This window comes from Microtus pennsylvanicus, chromosome 1, assembly GCF_037038515.1.
Source record: "Microtus pennsylvanicus isolate mMicPen1 chromosome 1, mMicPen1.hap1, whole genome shotgun sequence".
Lineage (NCBI taxonomy): Eukaryota > Metazoa > Chordata > Mammalia > Rodentia > Cricetidae > Microtus > Microtus pennsylvanicus.
This window is the reverse complement of record NC_134579.1, coordinates 221654369-221672762: the sequence shown is the minus strand read 5'-3', so window position 1 is coordinate 221672762 and position 18394 is coordinate 221654369. Positions and strand designations below refer to the sequence as shown.

General features: G+C 35.7%; 3 protein-coding genes across 3 annotated transcripts; 2 read left to right on the top strand and 1 right to left on the bottom strand.

The window, feature by feature from the left end:
• Window positions 1-3004: 3004 nt before the first annotated feature.
• On the top strand, window positions 3005-3949 carry LOC142842642 (olfactory receptor 5AL1-like). Its single transcript, XM_075959332.1, has one exon. It carries the CDS (start codon window positions 3005-3007, stop codon window positions 3947-3949), a length of 945 nt encoding a protein of 314 aa, XP_075815447.1.
• A 5708-nt stretch (window positions 3950-9657) lies between these two features.
• LOC142833545 (olfactory receptor 5AL1-like) lies at window positions 9658-12103 on the top strand. The gene is made up of 3 exons (XM_075945111.1): window positions 9658-9662; window positions 10241-11208; window positions 12057-12103. The coding sequence occupies exons 1-3, from the start codon at window positions 9658-9660 to the stop codon at window positions 12101-12103; spliced, it is 1020 nt and encodes a 339-aa protein (XP_075801226.1).
• Window positions 12104-15633: 3530 nt separating this feature from the next.
• Or8u3 (olfactory receptor family 8 subfamily U member 3) lies at window positions 15634-16593 on the bottom strand. The gene has a single exon (XM_075959331.1). It carries the CDS (start codon window positions 16591-16593, stop codon window positions 15634-15636), a length of 960 nt encoding a protein of 319 aa, XP_075815446.1.
• Between the last annotated feature and the right edge of the window lie 1801 nt (window positions 16594-18394).

Genomic DNA, 18394 nt, shown 5'->3' with positions numbered 1-18394 from the left:
ACCTTTCCCATTTCTCCTCCTGTTCTTTTCTCCATGACTAAAAATGTTTATATGTCAGAGGAAGAACTCAGAGAAATGCTCAATTATTCCTCCCCCATTAGTACTCTTACTCTACATTAGTAATGATACACATAAAAAGAGATAGCTTAAATTTTTCCTCTCTTTCTAATTTCTTGAAAAAATATGAAACTCTAAGACTACCTTGTCTCTATGAATTTAACAAATTTCTTATTGATGGTAAGACCACCATATTCTAATTCCATTCGTGTCGATGATTGTACAGGGCTTTCTGTTATTATGGCTGTCTTGATTATTGTTTACAAAGTAAGTCTTTAAGTAAATTGTTTCAATATGCTACTTAGCATATGCTATATAATTCCCACTTTATCTTTTGGAAAATATAATTCAAGGATAAAATCCCTGGGAGGGACAACATATTTAAAACAAATGTACTCATAATAGTTGAAACAATAAAGACCATGTAGGCAGCAGCAAGCAAACATACCCAGGTAATTAGCCATTTCTTATTAAGGTGTGGTATATATAGCACAACAAAATCTAATTTGACTTTGCAAAATATCATCATGTATCTGTCAGTATTATATAATAAAAAACAGAAAATAATTTTTAAAATGTGAAGTTTTACCGTGTATTTAATATTTTAAAAATGTAGTCTAATGTAGTTTCATGAATAGTGACATAGGAGTGCTGCAGATAGTAAATTAGTTACTAACACTTGTCAGTGTGAGCTCTGAACTCACTCCACTTCATCGCATGGGAAGTCCCAATAGCATGCAGATGAACTTGGTTATCACATAAACAGTGAAGTCATAGTCAAGACTAAAGCTGATGCAACACGTGTCTTTTCCAATGAGCTACCAGCAAGACTGCTCACCATCTGCCTAGAGAAACAGACACAGAGAGAGATTTGACTTTTACAATACTGAACAGTGAACTCCTTTTTTCTAAAATTAAGACTGCTGGCCTCTCTTGGTAGCACATACAGAATGTATGGAAATATCTTCCTATCCAGTCAAAGTATAGTTTCTTTTGTCTCCATTTGAAGAAAATTTATATACTAGAAAGTGAAATTTTGAGTCATATCATCATGCTTTCTGGACAAAATCAAGCCAAGTGTTGTTGACAGGTGGTGTGTTTCAGTGTGTATAGCTCTTAACCTCATGAGTCAGAAAACACAGTTTGCAGTGGGCAGCTGAAGTATCATGAAGAACATTGTGTCATGTCTCTAAGTTCTCAGTCTCTCCAAGGATCTAATACTTAGTAAGAAACTATACTCTCAGAAGACAAGTAATTGTCTTTTGAAAAAACTACCCCTTTCCTTTTAAATCACAATTACGTCAACTGAAATTCCCTTCAGGACTGCAACAAACCTTCATATAAACTTACATCTTCTGTGTCTCAAGATTTACAGACATGCAGTGAAGTTACCAACTCTGTCTATAGAGGGGTCGGCTCAATTGGAAGAAGTAGATTTAAAGTCTTTCCTTACTGATTTGTTTGACAGTTACTCTGGATCCCAGCTGAATCAGGTATTCTTTTGAACGACTCAACAGAAAGAACTGTATAGAAAAATAAGAAAAAAGTCATCACCAAAATCAATTGCCATAGCTTTTAAATGTCAATCTTATGTTTCATATCCCTATATTATAGGCTGACATATATGAGTATTCTAAGATTACTTGGCATTTATATATTTTTATATATATTTATAAATATTTTACTTTCTATTTAACAGGAGAATTTATTCCTGCTTTGAACTAATTATTACTTAATATAAGGTATGTTAATTATATCTAGCACTTTGTCATAAAATTTGATTCACAAGAAGTTTTAGGGTTTTAAATCAAGAGAGTGACTGGGCCTTCTAGAAACTCTTTGGATATCATGTCTGATCATCTTTTCCTTTGTAATCCAGAATTTCAAAACAAGGCAACCTTCAGGCCTTTCTGGAAATTAGTGATTTTTTCCCCTCAGCTATAGACAGGCATCTGGGACACTATTGGTTATGATTTCTGGTATAAGTATCTTCATGTTCACATATTCTCTCCTTCTAAGCATTGCAGATTCTATATCAGAAAGTACAAGCAAGTACTATATGAACTGTCAACTAGAAAGCTGATGAGAAAACTGAGAAGATGCTGAGGTAGGATGAATGGAATCAGTACCACCTCTACTGTGCTTAGCGGAAGAATTTTAATCTGCTGACTTTCCACTAATCAGAGATCAATCTAGAAGGACAAAACTCCAAAAATATTGATTTTATTTTGTTCCTTATGAGGCTGAATGCTTAAAGGTATGGGATAAACTAATTTTACTGAATTAACTAAAGCATATTATTTACCTATAATAGGAAAACTATTCATACATATTTGTGTGTACATCTATAAATATTGGGCATATGATTTTCAGACTATTATTAATATTTTTTGTTCTTTGAAATTCATTTATACCATACATAGAAGAAGTAAATTCAGAACACTTAGATATAAAAAAGAAGAAATTCTATGATTGCTCCTAAATACATTCCCTAGAAAGATATTAGGTTAATACTTTGTCTCAAGGCCACATACACTCCTATTTCTTAATAGTATTTTCATGCATAAAAATATTTAGTGTATTTACAAAGTTATTATCCCAAGCCTCTGTAGAACTATATTTTCCTCATAGGCTTGCTTTTTCCAGTTTAATGTGTACACTTTACTGAAAGATTATTATTTACAGTAATGAAGCAGAAAATGTAGTTTTGAGCTTATGTTTTACTCCCTGAAGAATTTCTAATCTTTGACTTCCTATTTATACCATGTCCAAACTACCATGCAAGTAAAAGCCTACAAACAGAGTGCAAACCACAGTTCTCTTTTGAGTGAACATAGTAAATTTCATTCTTCTCTCAATACAAACTTGGATTGTTTCCTACAGAATCAAGATCACACAGAAGGTACCATTTGGAAGTTGTGGCCATAAAACATTCTGCATGGACTGAATGGCCAAAGGCAACCATTCAGCAGTGACAGAGTTCATCCTCTTGGGACTTACAGAAGATCCTGAGCTTGAGGTCATTCTTTTTGTAATCCTTCTAATCATTTACTTGTTTAGTGTCATGAGTAACCTAGGACTGGTTCTGTTAATCCAAATCAGTCCTCAGCTTCAGTCCCCCATGTATTTTTTCCTCAGTCATCTCGCTTTTGTTGATTTTTGCTACACCTCCTGTGTCACTCCAAATGCTCTGGTGAATTTTTTGCGTGAAATTAAAAGCATATCATTGTATGGCTGCGCAGCTCAGGTGTGTTTCTTCACCACATTTTCTGTGTGTGAAGTCTTCCTGCTGTCTGTAATGGCCTATGATAGGTATGTGGCCATCTGCAACCCTTTGCTCTATGTGATCATCATGCCAAGGCGACTCTGCTTTCAAATAGCCACGACCACGTACCTGTATGCATTTGTCACAGCACTTATTCAGACGGTGACGACCTTCCTTTTGTCTTTCTGCGACTCCAACCGCGTGAACCAGTTCTTCTGTGAGGACATTCCTCTCATGGCTCTAGCTTGCTCCAGCACTCGAGTCAAGGAGCTGATGCTGTTGAGCATGGCTGGGTTCAACATATGCTGCTCTCTCCTCATTGTCCTCATCTCCTACCTGTTCATCGTGTCTGCAATCCTGAAGAAGCACTCGGGGGAAGGGAGACGGAAAGTCTTCTCCACCTGCGCTTCTCACTTGTCTTCTATTGCTATATACTATGGGACAATCATTTTTATGTACTTACAGCCTGAATCTAGCCATTCCTTAAATACAGACAAATTTGCTGCTGTTTTTTACGTAGTGATAATACCCATGCTAAACCCATTAATTTATAGTTTAAGGAATAAGGAGGTGAAAAGTGCATTAAAGAGAAGTATAGATAAGATTCCCCTGAGTATTAGTAAATGATCCAAAATAACTGAATCAATAAAACATCAGGTAAACGTGTCTAAATTTTCCTAGAATCACAGTGGTGATATCCACTAAATACAGGTAAACGTTTGCCCTTGGGATTGAATTCTCATATACCTATTATATATCTGCTGGTGCTGCATTCCTGTCATTTCCAGCACCCTTTCTCCATGCTTCAGCTCTCCCAATGCTGTAGCACACTGCAGTCTACATGTTGGTGTCAGGATTTTTTAAAATTATGGTCATTAACACGGTGGAAACTTGATCTAATGGTGTTTTCAAAATGAGTGGATAGTTAGTGCTTTAGTGTGAATTGAAAGAAATGATCTATGAAATAAATGATGCTGGGAGCTGGGGAGACAGAGGTAAACCATTCATTCCTATCCCACTGTCATGAAACTCTGCCAACAATTTCCTGTCTGGCTTTGGAGAAATATGGGAGGAAAAAAGGAAGAAAGAAAGAAAGAAAGAAAGAAAGAAAGAAAGAAAGAAAGAAAGAAAGAAAGAAAGAATTTTACTTTTGTATGTTATAAGTAGAAAAACAGTCAGTTTGTCACACAAATGTTCTATGATATATTTTGTTTCATTGATACTGCAGGTTTAATATAACAACTTTTATATAATTTTGCTTATTTATATGACAGTGGATAAAGCATTTGTTTCTTAATAAAGTGACTTCCATAATCATTATGCATCTATACCTTCAATGAGTGTCAAAATCATTGTTTTAAGCAATGTAAAATTATCAGTAGAAATAAAAATAATTTATTTTATAGCTACCATTTAAAACATAATAAGCATTTTGAACAGTTAAATTAAGTATTTCTATATCTGAGAAAAATAGTTATGCTCAAATTTGATCATCTCTACATGTTATACCACTAAGAAGGAAGAAGAAGCAATATATTTTGTGAATATAAAATTTAAAACTCCTGCAACTTTTAAGGTGGTTTTGTCCAAGTTTTATAAATAGCAAAAACTAAGCTCTCCTGAATGCTTAATATGTATCTGATTTTTGTAGTAATAACTTTATTCCTATTTACCTTAGGTATTTTATAACAATAATGTTGTGACAGATATGCAGTTTCATCATAAAAACAAGGAAATCAGAAGAGACAACTGATAAATGGTACTGTGCCCATATAAATGCTTACAGTTATTAGCCAATGATTTTCATTTTTATTATATAACTTCACATCACAATGAATTACAAATTTCTACATAGTGAATTAGTCTGTGAACTATAGATTAAAATTTAATGGTTTATTATTGTCCTAAAAAGAATTAATGAAGTATTTTTTAAATGTTCACAATGTCACAAATATCCTCATAACTAGTTGATTTAAGATAATTCTTTCTTTGAAATTGGGTCAGATCCATGTAATATCATTGAACAACAGTAGAGCATAACTTGCTCCTGACAAAAGCAGACATGTACAACAGATTTAGAAGCACATGACTTTCTTTTTCTGTTCTAAGACAGGTTCTCGGCTTCCCCAGAGAGGTTTCAGACACACTATATAACAGGAGATAGTCTTCAATTTTTGAACCTCTCTCTACCTCCAGAATGACAGGATTAAAATGTGTACCACCACGCTGTTCTTTATCAGTGCTAGAAATAGAACCTAGGCTCTATGATGGTAGATAACTACAGTGTATGTGTCTCTATACTATGCTAGCACTCTTTCAAGCCTCCCTTTGTATCAAGTTTGCTACTAAGACGCTGGCTAAAAGTGGGGAAATGGATGTTGTCATTGCTCAAAGTTACAAAAGAAATAGGATTATGATAGTACTTTTAATCAGAGTTATTATCTCACCCAGCTTACTGTGGTTGTTTAGAATACCATTTTCAAAGGAGCAATAGAAGTCCATATGCACATATACATATGTTTAAAATGATGCACATTTTCTAAAAAAATAAAAGATCTATGTTGTTTTCAATTTAATTAATATGGCCAGTGTATGATATCTGGAGTAATCATGATTGCATACTTAATTATAATGCTTTAAAGGTCTAATTTTATGGGTCTAGAGTCTTGTATATATTCTTATGGATCTTTTACTCTATACTTAGACAGTTTGAATATACAGATTGCCAAATTTTACTCAGTTCTCATATATCTACTTTTTGGTGTACTTAAAAATAGAAACATGTCAGTTTAAAATGATTTTTCTCCTTGAACAGATAAATTTTAAGGAAACTGTTTCCTAGAACATGGGCCTCCAGAGCTATAAAACCGTATGGCTCAGTGCTGCTTCCTTGTCAGCAGATTGTTGACTTCCAAATGCAGAATTTCATCGTTAATAAAATGTACAGCCATTTCATAAACTTGGAAAATATATAGTGGCTAAATTTACATAACTTTCTTGTGTAACAAGAACTATTATTAAAAGTCACTATGTTTTCAAATTATTTTGAAGATTTCACACAGAAGTACTACATTTTCACCATCTCCTCCCTTCCACTCTCCATTTGCCAACTGCCCCCATTCCCTTCAACTCCATGGTCTCTTCTTTTATTATTATTGTTCCATGTACATTACATTACTGAGTCCATGTGGTACTGTAAATGTGTTTAGGGCTTACTGCTTGGGACTGTATAACCTTTAATAAAACCTGTAAAAAACTAAAATGTATAATAAACTAATCAAAACGCATTTTATGTGTTATTTCTCATACGTTAAAGAAAACTAGTATTATTGTTTACACTTGGGATCAGTATACTGATCAATCAATTAATATGTTATTCTTCCCATTTTAAAAATTAGGTCCCAACAGATCAACCATAGCATAATTACTTATGTTTATGGCACAGCACTATATTTCTAGCTATATTTATTAAGAATTATGTCATTCATGGAAAACACTGAATAGTGCCAAGACATCCATGAAATGTATTCAAATATCCAGTAAAATTAAGAACTGGTAGCATACACGCAAGTTGCCTGAAGGTATATCAAACTTACTTATTGGGGATAAGATATTTATAAATAGGCAAAGGGAGTTTGGAGGAAAAAACATGTTATTCATTCGTTTAAAAAGTCCAACGATTTGTTTAGTGTTTCTACTGACTGCTTGTTGCGTGTTAGATAATGGGTCACATTTAACTATTTAATTTTCTTGGTAGAAGTGAGATATATTTCAGAGTTACACACCAAGCTTGGCAGAATTATCTATGTATGTATTTCAGTGTATATTATTGGGGTAGGGCTATTTTAAGCCAGATGCTTGTCTTTGACTTTATATGTTAAATTGAAGTACCTGTGGAACATGAAAATTGAAAATTATATGCAGCCAATTGGAAATTACGTGCCTGGAGTTGGAACAGGCATTTAGCCCAGAAATCTATGCTTTTGCTTCATCAAGGAAAGAGTCACAGCTGTTCCCTAGTGGTAGAAGATAATATCTAAAAAGAATGTATTCATGTGATATAAATTGGTTATATGAAAGTAAGGGCATTAATTTAAGCATAAGAAAAGGCATCTGAGCTACCAAAGATGAAGAGAAAGAACTGAAAATGCAGAGATTTAAGTGAACAGCAAAAATAGCCATTGTTTCACTGTGAAAGTGACACCAATGACCTAATGCTTCTGATGAGCTTCCAAGAAGAAAGCACATTGCAGTTGGGAAGAAAAGGGGTGTTGATGAACTTGGAGAGAACAATTGTTTGAACTGCTGAGAGCAAATGTCAGATTATAATAAACAGAGATATGTGGTGAATTATTTCTGTTGTCAACTTGATTAGATTTGGGGTTGGTTATTAGAGTGTTTTCAAAGGGAGAAAACTAAAGAAGAAAAATCCACCTCTAATGTATGATTCCATAAACTGTTATGCCAGAATGAGTAAAATGAAGAAAAAAAAAGAATGGGAAAGAGAGTTGTCTTTGTGTAGTGCACAAGAAAAATAATGGATACAACATACACCTGTATATGAGATATGTACATTTGAGCTACATTGGCTTTTCCTGGAAGACTGCGACTAGAAGAGTAAAGAACCTAGCTGGTGAGGGTAAAATAGAAAAGACGTGTGGCGGGGAACACTGGGGAAGCTGTGTGCATAGTTTAAGATAACTCAAAAACTAGAATAATTATAATAGGAGCAAAATATTTACAGGGACATGTGCAAGAATAAAGTATAGGTGTCTAAATTTTGCTTAAGTAGACTCTTCTTTCCCACACATGAAAGTGGAAAAAATTCAGGGGAAAGTAAATAGTGCGCGGAATGTCTGACAGTAAGACAAAAAGATGGAAGTGTTTGTCTTTCCTCGTGTTAGACATGATCCGAACTACTGAGAAACTGGAAGCCAACAATGACTAATTTTGAAGGCAAAAAGTTTAGAGCAGATCACTTTTGGGAAAATGTTCAATAACATTATTGCTAATTCAAAAAAAATGTCAAACCATGAACAGTTCTGCCGAAGTCCAACTTCAGTAAGTTTTAGGTCCCAAAGAGAAGATGTGGAGTCTGACGGGTGGGAGACCTGGAACTCTTTTTCACTTCCTCATTAAATATCAAGGGAAAAAACTCAAAGTGCAAAACCAACAGCCTTATCCGAAACATCTTCTGACAGCATCTGTCAAATCAAGAAGTTAAAAGTTTTGCGGGGTCTGCCAGCATAGGAACTTCTGATTTTATTTCCTTGTGAAGGCTGGCTACTCACAGGTTTACAATATGTTATACAGTCCAAATTTATCTTTATCTTAGCCAAGTTATGTGTAGAATCACTTGATGTTTTCTAAAATGCAGGCTTTACAAAAATAACTGATAATGTACATTTTACTAGTGCTTTATACCATATTTCTGTTTTTGAGTTTTATACTTATTCTTTTCATTCACTCCCAAAAAAGAAAATCCTGGTATCTCATTCTTTTCCCATCATTATTCCTAGTTCCTCTGACTAGGCACATGTTAGGGCAATGAATACACTTGTGACATCTTGTTTCCAGAACTAAGCAAGAAATTTCCCCAAGTCTAACCTACTGGTACCACAGTCCTTGGTGCACAAAAAGTCCTCTTTCTACTGTGACTCTCCTTTTCAGGCTGCAATTCCCTGTCTTCAACATTTTCTCTTGAGAACATGAATATATTTCCCCAGAGGCTACATAAGAAGATAACTCCCCCTTATTCAAACTGATCCTAGAAGGGAAAGCAAAAATTAGCATACCTAAAACTGAATCTCTTTGGCAAAATTTCTCTGGAATCTTGTCAGGCAGCACCCTCTGTCTCAGCACTCAAGCCGTCGTCCCTTGTGCCATGACCTACACCATAGTGCAAATATCTAACAAACATCTGAATATGAAAATCTTCAAGAAATGAAAACAAGACAGATTTAGATACTGGAACGAGGACTTGCAGTAATTAATCATGTACTTAAACTGTGTAGAGTAAACACGGAAGCAACTAGCTAAAAATTAATAATGGGGTTCAAAGTATGAATATGCACAAAAGAATAAAAATACACTATTGTAACTGAAGTAAAAAATGAAATGTCAAGTATTTATAAATTAATATTTTAATTTTGAACATTTATCATTTGATTATCTTTCAGATAACACATTTTAAGTAGGAGCTGTGGAGACGGGAAGGTCAGACTGAGTGGTGATGAGGTTGCTCAGGTGAAGGTATCAAGAGCTCTTTTTAAACAAGAACTCTTGTGTGTGTGTGGCTACAAATGATAGATTTATAGAAGCATAATTGACCTAGAATGAGGTAAGTGAAAACTCAAACAAGAGTTAGATATAAAGAATCTATACATTATAAAATAATTGATGTGGAATAATAATTCCATTCTCAATAAAACATTATTTTAGCCTACTGCAAAATCTGATAAATGTAAAGAGTAATCTAGGCAAAGAACTAGTCTGAAAGGAAGCAATTTAAAGGAAAATCCAAACTTCAATCCTGGGATTGAAAATACGTAGGAGATTGTTAATATCACAGTCAAAGGTAGACATGATTCACCAAATACCAGTGAAAATACTAAGGAATGTGAGAATTGGCATGGTTAATGATTAGAGTTCAGAAATTAGCAAGGATGTGACAAAACACTGTAAAAAAAAAGGTTTCAGTTCCTATAGTTACAATTATATGGAGACTTCTGCAGATATTTTTAATATGATAGACCATCTTTCTATCTATAAAAAATCCCTATAGATTTACACTTGAAATTTATAAAATGGAGAAATGATTTTCTGTAAAAGCTAACTCAATGTAAAGATATCCCTCAAAGTGTGTTCAATGTAAGATCAGTGAATCAGAATTAATTATTGGTGTCTATGTGATTATAGCCAAAGGAAGACAGGCTTGAAGGTGCCTTTCACAGGAAAATCTGTACAGTCTAGGGCTGAAGGCAACAGTTCTGCGGTGTCTGAGTTCATCCTGGTGGGACTGACAGATGACCCAGACCTTCAAGTCATCCTGTTTGCTGTATTTCTCATAATCTACTTAGTTAGTGTCATCGGAAATCTAGGACTGATTGCATTAATCCAAGTCAGTCCTCAGCTTCACACCCCCATGTACTTTTTCCTCAGCCACTTGGCTTTCGTTGATTTCTGTTATACATCCTCAGTGACCCCAAACGCATTTGTAAATTTTCTTCGAGAAGTCAGAAGTATAACCTTCTATGCATGTGCCACCCAGGTGTGCTGTTTCATCACGTTTGTTGTTTGTGAGATGTACTTGCTGTCAATCATGGCCTATGATCGGTACGTGGCCATCTGGAATCCTCTCCTCTATGCAGTCCTCATGCCGAGGAAGCTCTGTCTCCAGATGATCACCAGCACCTACATCTATGGATTCACTGTTGGGCTTGCACAGGCAGTGGCTACTTTCCGCTTGTCTTTCTGTGGCTCCAATGTGGTCAACCACTTCTACTGTGATGATGTTCCCTTGGTTGCTCTGGCCTGTTCTGACACTCATGTCAAGGAGCTGATGTTGCTAGTCATTGCTGGCTTCAACACCCTTTGCTCTCTGGTGATTGTGGTCATTTCTTATGTCTTCATTGTCTTTGCCATCCTGAGGATTCGTTCTGCTGATGGAAGAAGGAAAGCCTTTTCTACGTGTGCGTCCCACCTAACCTCGATCACCATATTTTACGGGACAATCATTTTTATGTACCTGCAGCCCAAGTCAAGTCACTCTCTGAACACAGATAAATTTGCTTCTGTGTTTTATGTGGTAGTTATTCCTATGTTAAACCCACTGATCTACAGCTTGAGGAATCAGGAAGTCAAAAGTGCCTTGAAGAGAATTACTGATAAATTGTCTTTGCCCACCCATTAATCCAAGAAACACTGGAGAATATCCAGAAGACATTTAATTTTGCCTTAGTTGAAGTGACAATGTTGAGTGAAAGAGATCCACCATACATACTGACATCTATGAACCACTGGAATGGCACAGGTGCATGTATGTATGTATGCATGTGTGTATGCCATATATGCATGTGTGGGTATGCATGTGTGTATGTGCGTATTTATATGTGTATATGTATATATATGTGTGTATCTTTGTGTTTTGTATGTGATATGTATGTATGTGTTCATGTGTGTATACATATGTGTGAATGTGTCTATCATCCATGGTAAAATTCCGAACCTTGCACATTATGTAGTAGAGCTTTATTAGTGAGCTACACACATTTCTATCTGTCAAAATTGGTCTTAATCTTAATGAACATCTTAATCATTAATTGTAAGTAGACATTATATATATATATATGTGTATGCATATTTATGTATATATCTTCTGTCAATTAATATAGTATATGGAACTAGAGTCTTTTTTGAAGTCTGAATAATGTTGAACATTTCAGCTTACATTGTAATCAATCAATATTTTTCATCTTATACTTCAAGTTAATATGTAAATAATCTAGAAGTAGTAAGAGTTTTAAAAATATTTCTGGCTCTTTTTTTTAATTGCCATGTAATATATCAAGGATTTATTAACAGCCTCAGGTTGTTGTGCAATAACTATTTATGAAATATTTGGAAATGGTATTTATCCCTTTAAAGTAAACAAAATGAAAACATTAAAGTACAGGTTAAGTTAAATGCTAAGGGAATGGAGAGATAGATACATGTCAGAGGATAACGTACTTACTAACCAAGAATAAGATTCTTAGTTCAAATCCTCAGCTTTCACATTAAAAAACAAAATCAGCATGCCAATGCATCTGTTCAACTCTAGCTCCTAGAGAGCAGAAATAGGCTTTCTGCCCAGCCTGAGAAGCCAGCTAGGGCACTCTGAATTCAGTGAGAGAAACAACTTCAATATGTAAGGTGAAGAGAGATAGAGGATAATACCCATTGTTTACCTCTATTTCCACAAATATACATACATTCACATACACTGCACCCAAACACACACACACACATGGTGTTATCAAATAAAGATTGTGGAATTACCTCACTTAATTCTTTTAAATATTTAATGTATTTGAAATGTCTTTGCATGTGTACATGAATGAACATACTTTCAAAAAGTGTTTGAAGTTCCCTTACATGAACTGCATAAACTATCCATCATCATGAAAAAAAAGATGTTATCTTTTGCAAAGATTTGATTAATAAAAAAAAATGATATCCTTAGTTTCCAGCTTTTCATTGTAAAATACCTTACCACACTTACTGAATTCTTTCCTGTGTGTCACTTCTAGAGAAATCATTTTATGTAAGTTGTGGTGTGGGCTAAACAGCTGTGGGAACCTGACAGGACAAAAAAACCCAACAAGCCAGACTCGTTCATGTTACAGAAGCGCTTCAGTTAATTTTTTCCATAGCCAATTCAGGTGGTTTTTAAAGTGTACATACATACAAGATAGTTTGTTTAGTTCACTAATACACATACATCTCACAGCTGGAAGAACCAAGAATTGAATGAAATTTTGAAAAATTGTGAATATTAATTTTTAAATAGCTATAATGTTTTTCCCACTATGTCTATATAAATGTTTCCATAATTTTAACTGGAAGGCCAAAATCAGGGAGTGGGAGGGATTTCTAACAGACACAGTGTAACCAGAGACAAATGTTATAAAGTTGAAATAAAGTTTATTTTTAGTATGATGTTATAGAGAAGATAATTCTGCCTAGAGACCTCCTAGGTAAACTGCCTAGGTGATACTGAGAATAGCACAGGTAGTGGGGGCCAGAGATGCGCACATTTGATCAACTTGGTCAGTGTGAGAATGTTGGATCATTATCTCAGATCTGGATACCTGAGGAAGATGGCTGCAGGCAAGGGTGCTGTATCTGAACTAAATAAAATGGAAAGGAAAAGCTGACCAATGAAGAACGTGGCTGGGCTTTGACACTATTCCTGTGGTCTAGATCAGGACACTGGCAGTAGTAGTGGTTGATAAATTAGTGATTACAATGTTCATCCACATTTCAAAAATTTCTTATCCTTATTTTAATGGTAGGAGAAGGACAAGGTAGGTTTAGTATAAACTGACATTTTTCTTCCTGTTTTAAATGATTAAAATCTCTGAAGAATTGAGCAGAAATCCAATTAAAAGTTTAGGGGAAAGGACACAGACACAATACAAAGCCATGATGCCTAACATTGATCCTATTTCTACTAATTCCTCAGATCTGTATGCACAGCTGAAGACGAAGTGCAGGCACCCTCAATCATCTAAAACATGGTGTTATATGGATCCCTCTTAAACTAGATTTGAATATCTTCAGAAGTAAATGCAAGAGCCTGTTTCTGGAAGACCCAATGTGAGTCTTTTGGCAAGGGCAGAACATAACTAGGTGGGAAAGGCTAATCTGTATACTGGGAGAAATAGGTGGAGTCAGGGAAGCCATGAAGCTGCTGGAGACAGACGCTGGGCTGGCAACCCGGTAAGCCACAGCCATGTGGTGATAAAAAGATTAATAGAAATGGGTTAAATAAAGATATAAGAATTAGCCAGTAAGAAGCTAGAACTAGTGGGCCAAGCAGTGATATAATCAATACAGTTTCTGTGTGATTAATTTGGGGCTGGGTGTCTGGGAACACACAAGTGGCTTCCTCCTACACTGTTCATTTCCCATTGGAAAGAAAATTAAACAAATAGTCACCACACAGAGGGCAGACCATTGTCTTCTTTAGCTTTCATTTGCTACCAGTGTGGTTTTTTCATATCAAAAGGCAGGTTCTTTTTAGCTGTTACTTCAGATTCTTACAATGAGGTGTAAGGAGGAGAGGGACCTTTGAGTGAATATATAAGGAGTACAAAACATCCTGAGTGAAGGGATTAACAAGCACCAAATCCTGAGACCCATAGAAGATTGGCACAGCCTTCCTCTGGTTCGTATGCAGATGTTGCCAGAGTTTGCAGAAATTAACAACCACAGCTCCTTCCTCCTCACAAATGAATACCTTCTGAGGCCGCTCCAGGGCAGAAATCTCTTACCAACACTAGCTAAGCCCTCGGCTCCACTGCACATAAGTGCTAAGGTTTCTGGTCACTGCATGTTTGTTACCACTCCAACAGATTGAGCACAGTCAACACAATCTCAGCTTTTCCAATATGCGTGCATGTGTGTCTGTCCTTTCTTGATTTCCTCATTCCCCAGTCAGGCTAACCTGACCAACCATGATGAATGAGGTGTTATGAGATCCCACACTTTGAAATCCTGTTTTTTTTTTTGCCACTCTGTACTTTTGATGGTTCAGGTGTTAGCATGACTATTATCCCAGCATTCAAGAGGTAGTGGGAGGAGGATCAGAAACTCAGTGTCATCCTCAGTTATGTAATGATCATAATCAGCATGGGCTACAGGCAAACCTGTGTCAGAAAAGGAAATGCCCTTGTTTGCATTTACAAACCTAGTGTCGATCTAACCTAAGTAATCCAATACCTTTCAATTTTCACAACTACAGCTTTACCAAAACCATAGCTCTTACAGACTTGAACTTTACTGTATGATATTTACGAGGCAATTTATCAAGTTAGACAGATTGTAAATAAACACAACACACCTCATAGATTTATTTGATGGCAATAAATATCATCACTTGATTGATATTGGGCTGGTTCCGGGAAACTCAAACGGGTTTTGTTCTTCACAAGAAATGGAAACTCTCCAAATTCCCATGAATTAAACCCTTATGTGACAATATTCAGACAACTGACACTTAGCAACACATTGATTCCTAGTGAACATGGTCCAAACATTTTTGAAAGACCATCTGTGTGTTATTTTGGGAAATCAAAAGCAGGGTTTTTGCAATATCAGGAATGGATTCACAGTCTTGTTCAGAATCCTGGCCTTAAACTAGAGCACACCTCCTCTACTTGTAACACACACCTGTGTTCACTGGGTAGAGCATAATTTGATCATGAGCATGTGACTTTGCTTGTCTGTCCAGACTTTTAATAACTGGGGCAGTGTCATTTTTTGTTGGTGGTGACTGGTTGGATTGATTCTTGGTGTCACTATGCTGACTGGACTGGTTTCAAAATTATGTTCTTCTTGCATTTGTTTCTTAAGTTTTGGGATTATACTTATGGTCCACCCCGTCTATCAGGAAAATGGATATATTTATTTCCCATGATCTAGTTGGATCATCACAGAAAATGTCTAAGTCAGTTGAAGTAACAAAGACATTTTAAATTGCATGGGAAAGAATTACAATTGAAAGTTTGATTTATTTTTTTACTCATATATAATAGAGCATGCTGCCATTATTTTCTTAACTTTAATATTTTTAAGGTTTCATATCCTTTATCTAAAGCTTTCTTAGAGGCTTCTTTCACCTCTTTATTTCTTAGGCTATAGATGAGGGGGTTCAACATGGGGATAACTACTGTGTAAAACACTGAAGCCATTTTGTCTGTGTCCAGGGAGTGGTTTGATTTGGGCTGTAGATACATGAAGATGAGCGTGCCATAGAAAATAGTAACAGCCACCATGTGGGAGCCGCAAGTGGAAATGGCCTTGCGTCTCCCCTGGTTAGAGCGGATTCTCAGGATGGCAGCAATGATAAAGAGGTAGGAGGTGAGAACTATGGAAGAAGAGCAGATCATATCAAAGCCTGCAAAAGCAAAGATGAGAATTTCTTTCAGGTGAGTGTCTGAGCAGGACAGAGCTAAGAGCGGGAGATCATCACAGTAGAAGTGGTTGATTACATTAGGCCCACAGTAGGTCAAGCGAAAGGTGATGATTGTATGGAAAAGGGCAACTAGGAAGCTGTACACATAAGGAACTGCCACTAACTGAATGCACACTCTCTTAGACATCAGTGTGGAATAATGCAGTGGGCTGCAGATGGCAACGTAGCGATCATAAGCCATAGAGGCCAGAAGAAAGCACTCCGTGATCATGAAGGTAAGGAAACAGCCCAGCTGTGTAGCACAAGCATGGAAGGGGATGGTGTTCTGCTCCACCACAAAGTTCACCATCATCTTCGGTGTGATGGCGGAGGAATAACAGAGGTCAACAAAGGCCAGATGACTTAGGAAGAAGTACATGGGTGTGTGGAGTCTAGAATCAATCCTGATTACAACAATCAACCCGAGGTTGCCTAGGACCGTGACCAGATAGATTGTCAAAAACATCACAAAACATGGGGCTTGAAGCTCTGGCCTGTCTGTGATCCCCTTGAGGATGAACACGGTGACATAGGAGATGTTGACTTCAGCCATTGATTCTGGAAGATAATGTGGAAGAATAAAAACACAATTTCTTAGTGCCCCAGTCAGTCCTGGGAGAAAGGATGCCCGTGTGTTCCTGCTTTGTAAAATGTCACCCTGGCAGCAAACACATACTGTAATGACTGTTCTTCATTATAATTTGAAGGACTGGAGTCATTCCATACAGAACTACCTCCTAAAGAGTTTCTTTGCTTTTTATTTTTAAAAATAATGGATAATGCTATAAAATATGTGGGGAAACTGACCATAAAATTGTTGTCAATTTGAAAGGAACACAACAAAAAATACATAATATGCAAGTAGAATTATATTTACAGTCTCTAATTTTAATTCTATACTTTCCTGATAAAACATATAGAAGATATACCAAGAGAATTTTGCATATAATATGTCAATATAATTGTATATATTACATAGGTATTCATTTTATTTTTTCCTCCTTCATTTGGAGAGTAAATATTTTATTCTATAGAAACTAAGAAAAATTTCATCAGAAATTTGCAAACATTGCATATTTTAAAATTGTACTCTTCAAAAATTTCATATATAGAGAGAGTATATCTCAGTCATATATGTACCACCTACACTCTCCCTTCAAATTTGCTGTGTCCTCTCAACACATATCTATCATAAATTCATCTCTCCTTTTTTCATAATTGCCGATTCAAATTAGTGTTGCACATATGGACAACCCACCATACACTTGGTATTGTAGTGGCTATGGCTTTCAGCGAGTCATAATTGCTCAACATCCCAAAAAGAATTATTATGATGACATGATTTTTACATAGAAATGTAAAACATACAATTTTATTCAAATTTATAATTCAACGTATATTTAGCATATCACCCAAAAAGAAATATATTTCAGATAGTTCATGAAATTAGCTATTCTGAATTACATATGCATTATTGTGTGTCTTTCTCCATAAATGCGTGCTAGTGTATTGAAATAGTTAAACATAACTACAACATTTGACTTGGTTGAACATCTAATGTGTTTTAAGTAAACATTCCATTGTAAATAGCCCATGACAATCTGTACAGTTTAGAGAGCATTTTTTGTAAGCTGAGAATAATAACAAGAAAGAAAACCCTGAGAGATAACTCCAATTCTTTTATGTTGTCTTAGTTTCTGTTCTATGCTGTAATAAAGCAACAGGACCAAGGTAACATAAAAATTTAATTTGGGACTCATAGTTCCAGTGGACTAAAGCTCCTGACCATCACAGGAGGAACTTTGCAGCAGTCAAGCAGTCATGGGAGTAGCATTAGCTGAGAGTTTACATCTTATCCACAACATAAAACAGAAAGTTAAGTATGAATGGCTTGAGCTATTGAAAACTAAAAGCCCACCCCCAGTGACACATTACCTCCCTTAAGGCCACACTTCTTAATCTTTTCCAAACAATTCCACCAACTATGGACCAAGTATTAAAATGTATGAGCCAACAAAGAATATTCTCATTTTAAACCCCACAATGTGTCAATTTTAATTGACTGGATTTGTTACTTTTTCTGTTGTAATTAAATACTATTTCTATCTTATAACCTACTTTAGCACTTAACATGAATTTATTTAAGTAGATGAAGTCATCTGAGTTTCTTGTTTTTTTGCTGGGTTGGAGGTTGTCTATTGACTCTGATTTACATTTGAAAAGAAAAAGAAAGCAGGAGATAATAGTGTTCACACAGAGGGTACAGTGCAGTATAGTCCCTGTTTCTAGTCACCTCTGTGCTGCACAGACTTTAATGGTTTGCTCTGTCAGTTTTAATTTTGAGAAAACAGAAC